Here is a 12,304-nt window from a genome sequence, read left to right on the forward strand (position 1 = left end):
AAACCTAGACCTCCAATACTTATGAGACCGAATGGAGCCGAATTACCACAGGCTGATCATGGTGGGTCATACAATAGCTAAGATCTATGCTTTATGAGTATCCAAAGGGAGAGCTGGTTTTTGACACAGTTTCTGCAGTGGATCATATTTTTATCCTCACCGACATCATTGAGGGAGCACATGCCAAGCCTGAGAAATTCTATTGCTGCTTTGTAAATTTTTGAAAGGCCTTCAACAAAGTCGCATGCAAGAAACGTTTATAGGCTTCAAGATCTCAGTTTTTCACCCAAGGTTATTTGGGCTGCTATGGAATTGTATGAGCAAGTCAGTGTCCGAACTCCCCAAAGGATGATTAATGAGATTTTGTGCACCGCTGGTGTTATGCAAGTCTGTCCTCTTTCTCCAACACTCTTCAGACTGTATAATGATGAGGTAGCTGATTTTATTGAGCCATCTGGTGGAGCTGGATGATGGATCCCCCACAGCATATGCCAATTCTTCTTTAGGCAGATGATATTGTATTGATTTCATCTTCTGCTGAGGGGCTGCAAAAGCATTAGAAACCCTTAAACCCTTCTGTAACTAAAAAAAGCTGAAGGTCAACCTTGGTGAGGTCATAATTTTTGAATTTTCAGTTCTGTCAAGGTATGGTCTTTTCAGGCCCACAGTTCACCTTGGTCCTTAAGGAGGGCTGAAGAGGATCGCCTTTGCAAAAGGCTATGGTTCTTTGGCTAGGTTGAAATCTTGCCCTTCAACTCACACAATTCCCTATCTCAGTTATCCCCAGTGCCCTAGTGGACCAGAGCACCGTGTGAGCCAGTAGTGGGAGCTCATCAGCAGCATTGCCACCTAGCACATCCACAAGCCCAATGTAGCGAGGCTACCGATGGCTCCATTATTCCGCCTCTGTCCATTCCATCTGGACAGGTATTTTTCACACCCTCCAAGGGCGATGGGAACACCTCACCAGTGACTCGGACTGGATGCGGTAGCGCCGAGCAGCCTTCTTGCGCACTTGGAGCCTGGGCCCTTTCTGCACCCGGGGGGGGCTCTGGACTTGTTTGACAGTACAGGCCTCAATATTCCCCTTCCTCCAAATAGCCTCCCTCCAAGAGCGGCCAGATAGAGAGGGAGCCTCCCCTCCTGTGTTTTTTAAAAATCTGGTGTGAGAGTATTTTGTAGCTTGTTTCCTCTTTGGAGAGTTATAATCTGCAACTATGCACACGTTTTTTCTTTGGCTAATAGTGTGGGAGCTCGTTTATGTTCACAGGTGGTCTCAAATCTCCTGTGAATTTCTTGCGCACTTGGAGCCTCAAGAGGACTCTGGACTTGTACAGCCCCCACTGTGGCTTTCCCTCCCCCTCCCCCATGTAGTCTCCCTCCGAGAGCAGCCAGACGGAGAAGAAGCCACCCTCCATGTGGTTTTTTGTTTTTTTTCAGATCTCGTATTTAGTCTGCACTGTGCACACATTTTTCCTTTGACTAATAGAAGAATCTATTCTTGGGGGGAAAAAGGTATGAGAGCTAGTTCATGTTAAAAGGTGGCCTCAAATCTCCTGCGTTTCCTGCAGGTCATGGTAAAAAGGACTTGATCGGTCTCCTGATGTCGATTGCCCAGGTTGCAAGGGTGGGAGCTTCTTTATGTTCATAGTCAGTCTCAAATCTCCTGTGTTTCCAGCAGGTCATGGTATAATGGACTCTTTGAACCTTCTAACATTCACTGCCCTGTAGTATTTTTCTTCCAAACCTTCCTGGCATCCTTGCATTCCCAACCAAACCATGAGATGCGCGGTAAAACATTTTGAATCCAACCAAATGCTAAGCACTAATTGGCATCTTACAATACAAACCCCCTTCCCCCTAGGTATACAATCCAAAGCAGAGCCTTGTTTTGGCATAGTTCAATGCCTACTTTCAATCTAGGTAAAAGGTACGAAATACTCTTGGCAATTAATCCACAGATTTGACTTTATAATGAATCTCAGATAATTGATAGAAATGATTCACAACAAGCACAAACAGGGTCTACACCATGAAACTGAAATCGATCTACAAAAAAGGAAAGCTATTGTGCCCAAAACATATTGAAAATCTAACCTTACAGGCAAAAAAGGAACACTCACTTCATGCTGCATGAATAACATGTTGCAGAATGCCCACATGGATCAAAGAAACAACTTCTGTGTGCTTCAAAGCAGATTATGCACATATAATCTTCCAGACCTTCAGTTTCTTCCTCCTCAAAACCATCAATTTTTATTAACTTTTCTTTCTCCTTGTAAGAAGTGTCAAGAGGGGTTGCCTCTGCAACAGGCCTGTAGCTGTGTGGAGATGCTTCCGTGCCACGTGAAAATGACTTGCAGAATAGCAGAAAAATTAGCAAAATGATTGCTATGATCCCTGCACGAGAAATATTTCATGTCAATTTTGGCATCGTTTCATTCATGCACATGTAGAGAAAAATCATACTCTAAGAAGGACCCCCTTACCCCAAAAGAACAGATATGTGACCCAACGCTGCTCAAATACAACGTTTACATTCCATAAATCATCACCTTGTTGCAGAAGCCGTGCATTTCTGTGTGTATCTCCCTGCCCAATAACCTTGGCAATGCAGAGCGCAAAAACAAAACAATTCAAAACTACCATTGAAGCCTAACACTCCACCTGAAAGCATCAGACAAATCTACAAATTGGAGGGTTGATTTGTGCCACATGCAACAAGCCATAAGCAATGCCTAAATATGACTAGCAAGTTACAGTCTGCAGCTTTCATCCCCCTCTAGAGTCTCCCAATTATGACAATACAACAGCTGAGCATGAGATCAATACCTGATCTGTTTGTGGCGATGTTAGTAGTAGCACATCGGATGCTAGGAAATTTAGATGCACAGCACAGGTTGCAGACGTCAAATAGCATTGAGATTTATAGTTCTCCGTCCTATGCACCTTGCTTTGAAATTTAATCTTTACATTTACCTGCTCCATAAATAGTTATTTAGAAACAACAGCTTTCACTTAAGCAGAGCAACATACACAAATGTCTCTCCAGCTGGAACCCACTGCGGAAGGAGGGGGGAGGGGGAAGCCTGGTTTTCAGGGCCCTGCCCATGAGGACATGATGGGTTTATCTGTAACCAGCATTTGGTTGCAGATATCTCCCCACCCGTAAGCAGGGTGGCTATCTCAGCCACCCATAAATGATGAGCCAGCAATCTTGCCCATTCAACCTGCTGCCCGTAAGACAGGCAGGGATTTACCTGTTACCAGCCTAAGAGTCTGGAATATGACATTGTGTTCATTACATAAAATATGTCCACTAAGAAGGTGATTTCAACACACAGTAGCTTAATCACAACAATGATAATTGAAGAATATGACTGTTTTCATTGTAAATAAATAACAACACTTTCACTTAGACATACCTGCACATCTGAGGACTGTACATTACCAAAGGTGAAATAGTACTTGTAATTATGCTCTGTTTTATATTGAAGAGTTCCCACACCTAAGTGATCAAATACAGGAAAATTACAACCTCAATCCTCAAATTATATATGTTTATCTGTGCATGCTTGCAAGCTCATGCACATAAATGTGTGTGTGTGTGTGTGTGTGTGGTAAACATAAAGTATGTGTACATACAAAAAATATACTCTCTTTTTTTTTTTTTTTTGTAAAAAGCTATGTTCCATTGCTTCACTATACAATGAAAGAAGTCCTCAAAGTGAGGCAAACGTTTTAAAGAGCAGTCACACAAGTTAAAAGCAATGAAAAAACAAAGCCAACTAGCCATCATCAATCTGATCCAAATGGATGCTGTCAAACAAAGACTGACGCAAGGATTGACCAAAGTAGTCGCGTGCAATCCTTATTACGGAACGAAAAACCAACTAATTTCTTGCATGCCATATTGTCCACAAAGCCCAATATCTAGTCTAGATTAGAGAGGGTTATGCATGATCCAATCTATACAAGGCCACCTGCCAAACAGCCAAAAAAATCTAGAGGAATAACCTCGAAGAGAATGTGAAATTTGCCAAAGGAAACTTTTGGTTTGTGGCCTTCAGAGGATTAAAAGGCTACAATTGTTCTAGTAACATGCGCCATAAAGGTCTGTAGTGTATACCCAACTGTCAAGGCTGTGAGCTTGAGGAAAGGACATAACATTTCCTTCAGCATCAACATCATCTTAGCAAACCCGAATTCCTTTTATAGAAAGAAAGCTAGCTCGCCGAGGGGAACAGAGAGCCAAAGGAGCAGGGAATGCATGGCTCCAAAAGATACTTTCTTGTCTCAAAGTATTGCCAGTCTCAAGAGGTCTACCCGACTACTGAATATATTGCAAAACAAGCTTCCAGTCAGCAAGACAAGAGACATAAGGACATCCAAAAATCTTACCCTCCACATAGCCAAATAAAAGTTCCAAGTGAGTTAGCTGCCGTTTGCCAAATGCATCCGTGTTCACATTAAAGCATAGAGCTGCGAACACGGATGCATTTGGCAAACGGCAGCTAACTCACTTGGAACTTTTATTTGGCTATGTGGAGGGTAAGATTTTTGGATGTCCTTATGTCTCTTGTCTTGCTGACTGGATCATCGTCAATATGGACATCATCGATAAGCTGCCAAACGACGATGTCTGCAGAGTGAGCTTGCGCTGCTGATTTTCCTGCCCCCGCCTGCCCTCCTCCTGCCCCCGCCTGCCCTCCACTCCCCTCCTGCTGCTTCCGCCAGCCCTTCTGCAGCCCCCTGCCTGCCCTCTGCTGTCTTCGCCTGCCCATCTTCAGCCCCCGCCAGCCCTTCTGCTGCCCCCGCCTCCCCCTCTGCAGTCCCCGCCTGCCCCTCTGCTGCCCCCTCCTGCCCCCCTGCCTTTGCTACCCCAGCTGCTCCCGGCCCTTTTGCTCCTGCCTTTGCCCCCCTCTTCTGCACCCGCCTCTCTATTAGCAGCACTTTTACCTGGATTCAAGTCGGCCGCCCATTTTTTTGATTGGCTTTATGGCTTCTTCTGCCACAGCCAATCTTTCGTCACCCTCATTGGCCGGGAGAATCATCAATTTTTCACAAGACGAGCTCACCTCTCTTCAGCACGACATTGACCTTGAGGTCCAGACTACCCTTGTTGCGAGAGTTTATGGTTCCCACCCTTCTCGTTCACAGGCCCGTGAATGGCTTCTAGCAGCTCTCCCTTCAGAGCTAATTGTGCACTTTCAAGATACTCGTTTACTTGGTCGAGGCTTCTTCCAGGTGGACTTTCATTCTTCTGAAGCTACTTCTCAGGCTTTGGCTAGCAGCCCCTTTCCTCTTGGTCCTAGGAAGATTTTCTTCTTTCAGTACCAGGTGGGCTTTGATCTAGTGGTGGAGGATCAGCGCCTTACCCCGGTCTCATTACGGTTCCCTGCTGTTCCTCGGTCCTATTGGAAGCTTTTAGCTTCCATAGGGGCATCCTTTGGCCAAGTTCTAGAGGTACCAATCCTCCCGAGCTCTCCCGCCTCAGCTTCCGCGGCGGCCGTTACCGCCACTCTTGATGGTGTACCCCGGGTCCTTGTGCTTGTCCCTGATCCATCGATTACTGATGATCATGTTATGCTTCAGAGACCTGACGGATCTCATTTTCGCCAGAGGATGGAGATTGCAGGCAGACCTGACCAGTGTCGGATTTGTCGTCAACAGGGTCACATTGCTAGAGATTGTCCCAGATCGAGGGGCCATGCTAGGAGGCGGCGTGGTCCTGCCCATCAGAAGCCTTCTGCAGTTGCCGAGACTCCAGCTGCTCCTTTGCCATAGCAGACCACACAGCGTTGGGTTGTGGTTAGGGATGGCAGGCACCCTCGGACCCCCGTACCTGCCCCTTCACCCACACTCCATGTGGAGCACCCTAACCCCTTCACCCACACTCCATGTGGAGCACCCTAACCCCTATGCAACTCTTGCCTCAGAGGATGTTGATCCTTTTTTGGAGGATGAGGCCTTGCAGGCACATGATCTGGATCCCTCACAGGAGGATGCTGCATTACATTTACAACAGGATGATTGCACCCTTGAGGATGATGTTGCACATCCGCATTGTCATGGTACCTCTCCAGTTCTGAGGACTAGCCCTGGCTTTTCCCCGGAGTGGGAGAGAGAGGTAAGGTTTACATCGTCAGTTTTGCCCTCCCTTACCAATGCGAGACGTACTTCCGCCTCTAAAGGGGGTCCTTCGTCGACCACGAGATCTGGTCGTTCCTACTCTGAGTCTTTATGAGGATTGTCTCTTGGAACATTCAGGGTCTTGGGGGTTTTTTTCAGCGTCAACGGAAACAAATTGTAAAAACCCAGCTTCATTGTGCAGTCACATGTGGACCTATGGATATATTGCTCTTGCAAGAGCATAAACTGGATGCTAGTCAGTGTGGGCGATCAGGCAAGCTTCTCTCAAGACACACCTTTTGGTCACCGGCTGTTGGTACCAAGGGTGGTGTTTGTATCTCTGTTTCAGCTTTGATCTTGCCTTGCATCATTGGACATGGTGTCATTTTGCCTGCGAGAGCGCAGTGGATCCTTCTTATGCAGGGTACTACACGCATTGGTATTCTCAACCTCTATGCTCCTAACCATAGAGGTGAGAGGATTGCCTTTTGGAAATCTCTCACTACATTGATGCCTCTTGCCGACCATTGGATTATTGGTGGGGATTTTAACATGGTTGAGATGCCAACGGATAAAAGAGGTGGACATGAGGGCTTGGTGCATCCTCTTGAAAGAGCGTCTTGGGAGAGGTTTATACTCTCCATTCATGGTAGAGATTGTTGGCATGAGGATGACATTTTGAGGAGTCCATCCACTCTTCTTTATTCATGGTCTAACAGGAGAAGAGATGTAGGATGTATCTATGCACGGTTAGACAGATTTTATGTGGATTATTGGGTGCTTGACAGAGGTGGACATACTTCGATTGCTACAGGCACCTCCAAATCGGATCATTGCCCGGTGGTTTTATGTATTAGAGATCCGAATTGCCATGGATCAGCACCCCCATGTACGCATCCCTGATCATTTGTTTTCAGATGCAGAACTATCGCGTCGTATGCTGGATATTTGGAGATCTCATGACTTCTTACATGCCTCTCAAAGCTTGGCCTCTGCTCTCTGTGATATTAGTGACTTTTATCACACATGTGCCCTGTCTAAGAGGCAAGAGGCCTTGGACTTGGAAAGGGCTATTAGACGTAGATTGGCTACCTTGCAGAAAGAGCACGAGAAACATCCTCATGCTCAATGGGTTGCAGATTCTTTATGTACTATTAGAGCAGAACTTCATCACTCTCTTGAGCAGCGCGCGGAGTATCGTTTCCATGCCCAAGAATCCTTTTGGACACAGATGGGTGGCAAATGTAACAAACATTTCTTTGCTTCTCACAGCCCATCTCAATGGATTCTTACATGGCAAGAGCGTCTTTGATAACATTTTCTCGTTTTGGGAGGCCGTCGAATGGGCTAAAGCAAGCAATCAGCCCTTAGCCATTCTGCTCTTGGATTTTGAGAAGGCCTATGATAGAGTGGATTGGAACTTTCTTGAGGGTACTCTTAGTCATATGGGCTTCTCTCAGAGATGGATCAAGGGAGTTTCATGCATGTATCGTGATGCCCACAGTAGAGTTCTTGCTTGCGGTGATAGAGGAGAGTGGTTTCAGATTTCTCGTTCAATACGACAGGGCTGCCCATTAGCCCCTTTATTATATATCATAGTTGCAGAGGCCATGAGCATCTTTCTCCGCTCCACTGCTGGTATTTCAGGATTGAGGTTGCCTCTTCGTAGCCATGAGGAGTTGGTTGACTCTGAGTTAGCTGATGACACAGCCCTGTTTTTGGAGGCTTCACATATATGCTTATGTTCCTTCCGGGTAGCACTAGAGGAGTTCTGTTTGGCAGCAGGGGTACTCATTAATTGGCACAAATCTATTGGTTTTTGGGTTAGTGATTCACCGAGAGTTGATTGGGGTGCAGAGCTTGGTTTTACTTGGATCCACAGAGGATGTACTGCTAGATATTTGGGATGCCAAGTTGGGATTGATATTTCTCCTGCACAACAGTTTGCTCCAGTACTTATGAGTATCCGGAAGAAGCTCCTCCATTGGAGCTCCAGGAGATTAGATTTAGCCTCCAGAGCTTTGGTGGCTAATCAGGTTTTGCTTGCCTCAGCTTGGTTTATTGCCTCTTGTTGGTGCTTCTCTCGTGCGTGCATTGGCCAATTGCGGAGATTGATCCGCAATTTTCTCTGGTCGGGTTTGGATGGCACCTCAGACACTCGTGCCAGGGTTGCTTGGCTCACAGTTATTTAGCCCAAAAGAGAGGGGGGCTTGAATATTATCGATCCGGATGTTCAATGCAGGGCGTTGCTTTGCAAACTTGTGGTCAGAGGTTTCCTACCAGGCACTGAGCCTTGGAAGGATTTTTTCTTGTCTCAGATTTCCAGATGTACACCCAGGGTCGGGAGAGACTGGATGCCCAACACACGTTTTTTGTTCACAGAGGCTGATATTAGGGCACTATCTTTCCCTCTTATTGCAACCATTGTCAGAGCATGGAGAAGCATGAGATATTTTTTGCGACAAAGGCTTCCTAGGTCTTTGGACGAGGCTAACCGACAACCTATTATGTGGAACGAGTTCATTAGGGACGAGGCTGGTCGGCCACTTGGTGCATCTCGTTATATGCAATGGTCAGGATGGGAGAGATGCGCATACACAGTTCTTGCTTGGAAGACCTTTAAGAGTCTTCCGGAGGATCGGAGAGTTGCATCCACTCAGCATCTTAGGGGCTCTCGCATTCGTATTGATCAGATTGATGCAGCTATTCCGCATGAGTGGCTTTCTGGGACCTTTCACGGAGACTATCATCCGAGTTGGCTGGGAGTTTTTTCGAGGATAGGCATACCTCTGCAGGTCATTGCTCTGCCAGGCCAGGAGGATACAGATTTCCTCATGTATTCTATCATGCCTGGTGGGAGATTGAGGAGAAGTAGTATGGTGGGATATTGAGGAAAAGTAGTATGGAGGAGATCATACCAAACACTAGGCTTAGTCCAGTGAGGATTGTTGGTCGCTCGGGGAAGCACTGGTTCATTGACCCTTCTCCTCAGATAGTGACTCATGGCTCTTGGTGTTTGTGGCTATATGGTGGCAGTCCTATCAGATATCTTCAGTGGGATCCAGGAGAGTGGGAGTGGATTGATGCCTTCGATCCTTTGAAAAGCCTTCCTTTTTTCAGTTTCACTGTTCGGAATGCCAGGCTTCTCCTCACTCGACAGATGCATAGGATTCCTACTCTCAGGCCTCATTGGGAGAGCTACGATATTTCTCCAGTGATACAGCGCAGATATTGGCATAGACTTTGGCACTCATACAGAAGGAGCCAGATCTCTCATTTCTTTTGGTTATTCTTACATGGTGGTCTCCCCACCAATCAGTGGAGATCAGTTTTCGGTGTAGCACCTTCCTGTCCTAGATGTGCGGCAAATTCTGAGTCTGTACAACATTGTCTATGGGGGTGCAGCATTGCACAGCAGATTTGGGGTCCTGTAGCCCAACTTATGGGCAAATTGAGTGGCCGAGCCATGCATGTGACTTGGGGGGCAGTTGCTTGGCTCTCCCAGTCCGGTCCGCAACTTTTTCATGAGGACAGTGGTACAGATTCTGTTTTTTTCATTCGTAGAGGTATTGCCCAGCATGGTTTATTGCACGATGTTCCTCACTCTGATTATACACCCCCTAGATAGAGGATTGACACCAGTTGGGAGATTATTGCCAGTATTACAGCATGGCAGATCTGGAGAGCTAGATGCACGGAGGCTATTGAGGGTGTCCAGATTTTTGGGTCTCAGTGCATTAGTACTATATGGGGTGATATCATCCACACTCTTATGGCTACTTGGGCTCGCATTCAGGGACCCTCTCGTTCTGCGCAGGCGAAGCGTGTGATATTTATGCGGGAATGGGACCATGGCATCTTCTTTTCCTCTAGTACCATAGGTCTTACATGGCATCATGATGCTCCTCAGTGGTTGAAATCACCTTACATATTGGGGTGATTCTATTCTATTTTTCCGGCTTATAGCTGTGATTGTTGTATATTTTTCTCATACTTAATAGAAGTCTCTTTCTGGAAAAAAAAAAAGAAGCATATAGCTCCAATCAAAAGCGTCCAGGTTGTTTCTGCACGAGAAAAGTTGGAAGCAAAGTGGCTTTGCGTGCCAGAACATGATAATGGATATTCAAAATGTTAAGCCCTCCATGCATTTTCGGCAAGCATATGAACTCAATACTTAGGGAGACGTAAGGCCTTCTTATAATGAGAAATTTTCCAAAAAACCTCAATGCTTTTTGTCATAAAACAAGAGATTTGGTTTTTAGACCATGCCAAACGAGGGAGAAAAAACTGAATGTAAGCCATCAAAATCAACTGAACTATTCTCAATCTGACATGAAGTGGCCAAGTAGAAAGTTTCCAATATTCCAATTTAATCATAAGTTTTTGCAGCACCCACTCTGTAGCATCACAACGTGAAAGATTCCATCCCACTAGATATCCCAAATGTCTGACATGTGCAAGTGATATGATTTGCCCAAGCCATAGAATGTTGTGCCATTGAGCTTCGCTAAGGGACAACAGTTTTGATTTTTTAAAATTGATAAAAAGACCTACTACCATTCCAAACATACGCAAGGTGTTCATGAGACATTGCAAACCCAATTGCATATTCTAATGAAAGAAGAAAGAGTCATCAACATATGCCTGAGCAACCAACCATCAGGGAGACGAAGCCCATGTAATCTGGCAGCCTCAATGAGCATATCCATATATGTCAAGAAGGGATGAGTAGCAATAGCATAGAACAAGGCACTAAGAGGGCAGCCTTGTTGAACAGATCTACCCAAAACCCATCGAGAGGATAAGCCTTTTCCCAAAATGCATCTGGATACAACCAGTACATTATGTTCTGCATTTTTGGACAGAAGCCCAACTCGCCATGACTTCTACAATGTAATCCCATTGGACCATATCAAAAGCCTTAGCAATATCAACCTACAATAAGATCACATCCTACTTGGTATATTTTGCATACTCTATGCCAACATAGACATTAGTAATGTTATCTATTATTTATCTACGATGCACAAAACCATATTGCGCTAGATGGATACCCCTATTCAAGATATTTTTGAGGCAGTTAGTGATCATCTTAGTGGTCAATTTATAATTCACTCGCATCAGCGCCAATCAGAAAGTTTTTGACACAAATCCTTATTTGGCACCAGTTTTATCAGCCCCTCCTACCAAGAAAAAGACACGACGCCCAAATTCCAAGCTTCATCGATCATAAGCAAAAGTGACTCTTCAAGCATAGGCCAAATGTCACATGCGGAAGCTCTAGGAGTCTTCTTCTTTCAGCACTAAACACCATCTTGGAACATGCTTGATGCAAAACGCATACAGAAGATATACATACATACATATATATATATATATATATATATATATATAGAGAGAGAGAGAGAGAGAGAGAGAGAGAGAGAGAGAGAGCTAAGTATTCAGTATATTCTATAATAGAAAAAGGTGTACAAGTCTTGGCTAGCCCATGGCTGTCCCATCAAAAGGTAGAAATACCTAGTCTACATCCTAATCTATGACTCAGCTCACTAGGAACTAAATGATCAACAAGAACTCAGCCAAATGTTGTCTATAGCCAAGAAAAACCCATCTGGACTGGCCGACCTGCTGTTGACCAGGTCCTTGGACAAACCACCTTCACATGTTGCAACCAACTCAGATAAATCTCTATTAAAGCTGCTGGTCGATAGCCTCCTGGGTTCCTCCAGTGTCTTCCCTGACCAGACCTTGCTGCTGCAGTTCCTAAATCACGTTCAAATATGTTGTTTATGTGATGCTCTTCAAGGAATAATCCTAGGAATTAGCATGCAGATGTCTTGCACATGACATCCCCCTCTGCTAAACTTGATGATGGGATTCCAAATTCTATTCTTGGATAAGTGTCATCATCCCATTATCTATTCCTGGAGTCCCAAACCTATCATCCTTCCTTTCCTAGCAACCTTTTCACTGAAAACCCTGCCTGGTCTCCAAATTCAACTCCAACTCTAATGAAGATCTCTACATCTATTCCATCCTGTCCCCTTTCCCTTCATGTCCTGTCCCTGAACACTTTCTCTGGTGTTCTTTTCCTAAGTATTGAGTTTGGCACTCTCACTCCACCCTTTGGAGGATCATCCTCCCTTGGAACCGTTGCCTGAAAGTCCTTCCT

The 12,304-nt window shown here is 45.3% G+C and overlaps 1 protein-coding gene across 1 annotated transcript in view; it reads right to left on the reverse strand.

Annotated features, from left to right (window-relative positions):
• Positions 1-12,304, reverse strand: part of LOC147642259 (E3 ubiquitin-protein ligase APD2-like) — a 66,882-nt gene that overhangs the window by 4,858 nt on the left and 49,720 nt on the right. The window contains exons 6-9 of the mRNA XM_086804457.1: positions 3,426-3,508; positions 2,833-2,979; positions 2,490-2,604; positions 2,124-2,400 (exon numbers count right to left, since the gene is read on the reverse strand). Coding sequence (XP_086660583.1) covers positions 2,124-2,400; positions 2,490-2,604; positions 2,833-2,979; positions 3,426-3,508 — 622 coding nt within the window. The remainder of the gene's footprint in view (positions 1-2,123; positions 2,401-2,489; positions 2,605-2,832; positions 2,980-3,425; positions 3,509-12,304) is intronic.

Source organism: Cibotium barometz, chromosome 1 (assembly GCF_041138505.1).
Source record: "Cibotium barometz isolate CiBa-2024 chromosome 1, ASM4113850v1, whole genome shotgun sequence".
Taxonomy (NCBI): domain Eukaryota; kingdom Viridiplantae; phylum Streptophyta; class Polypodiopsida; order Cyatheales; family Cibotiaceae; genus Cibotium; species Cibotium barometz.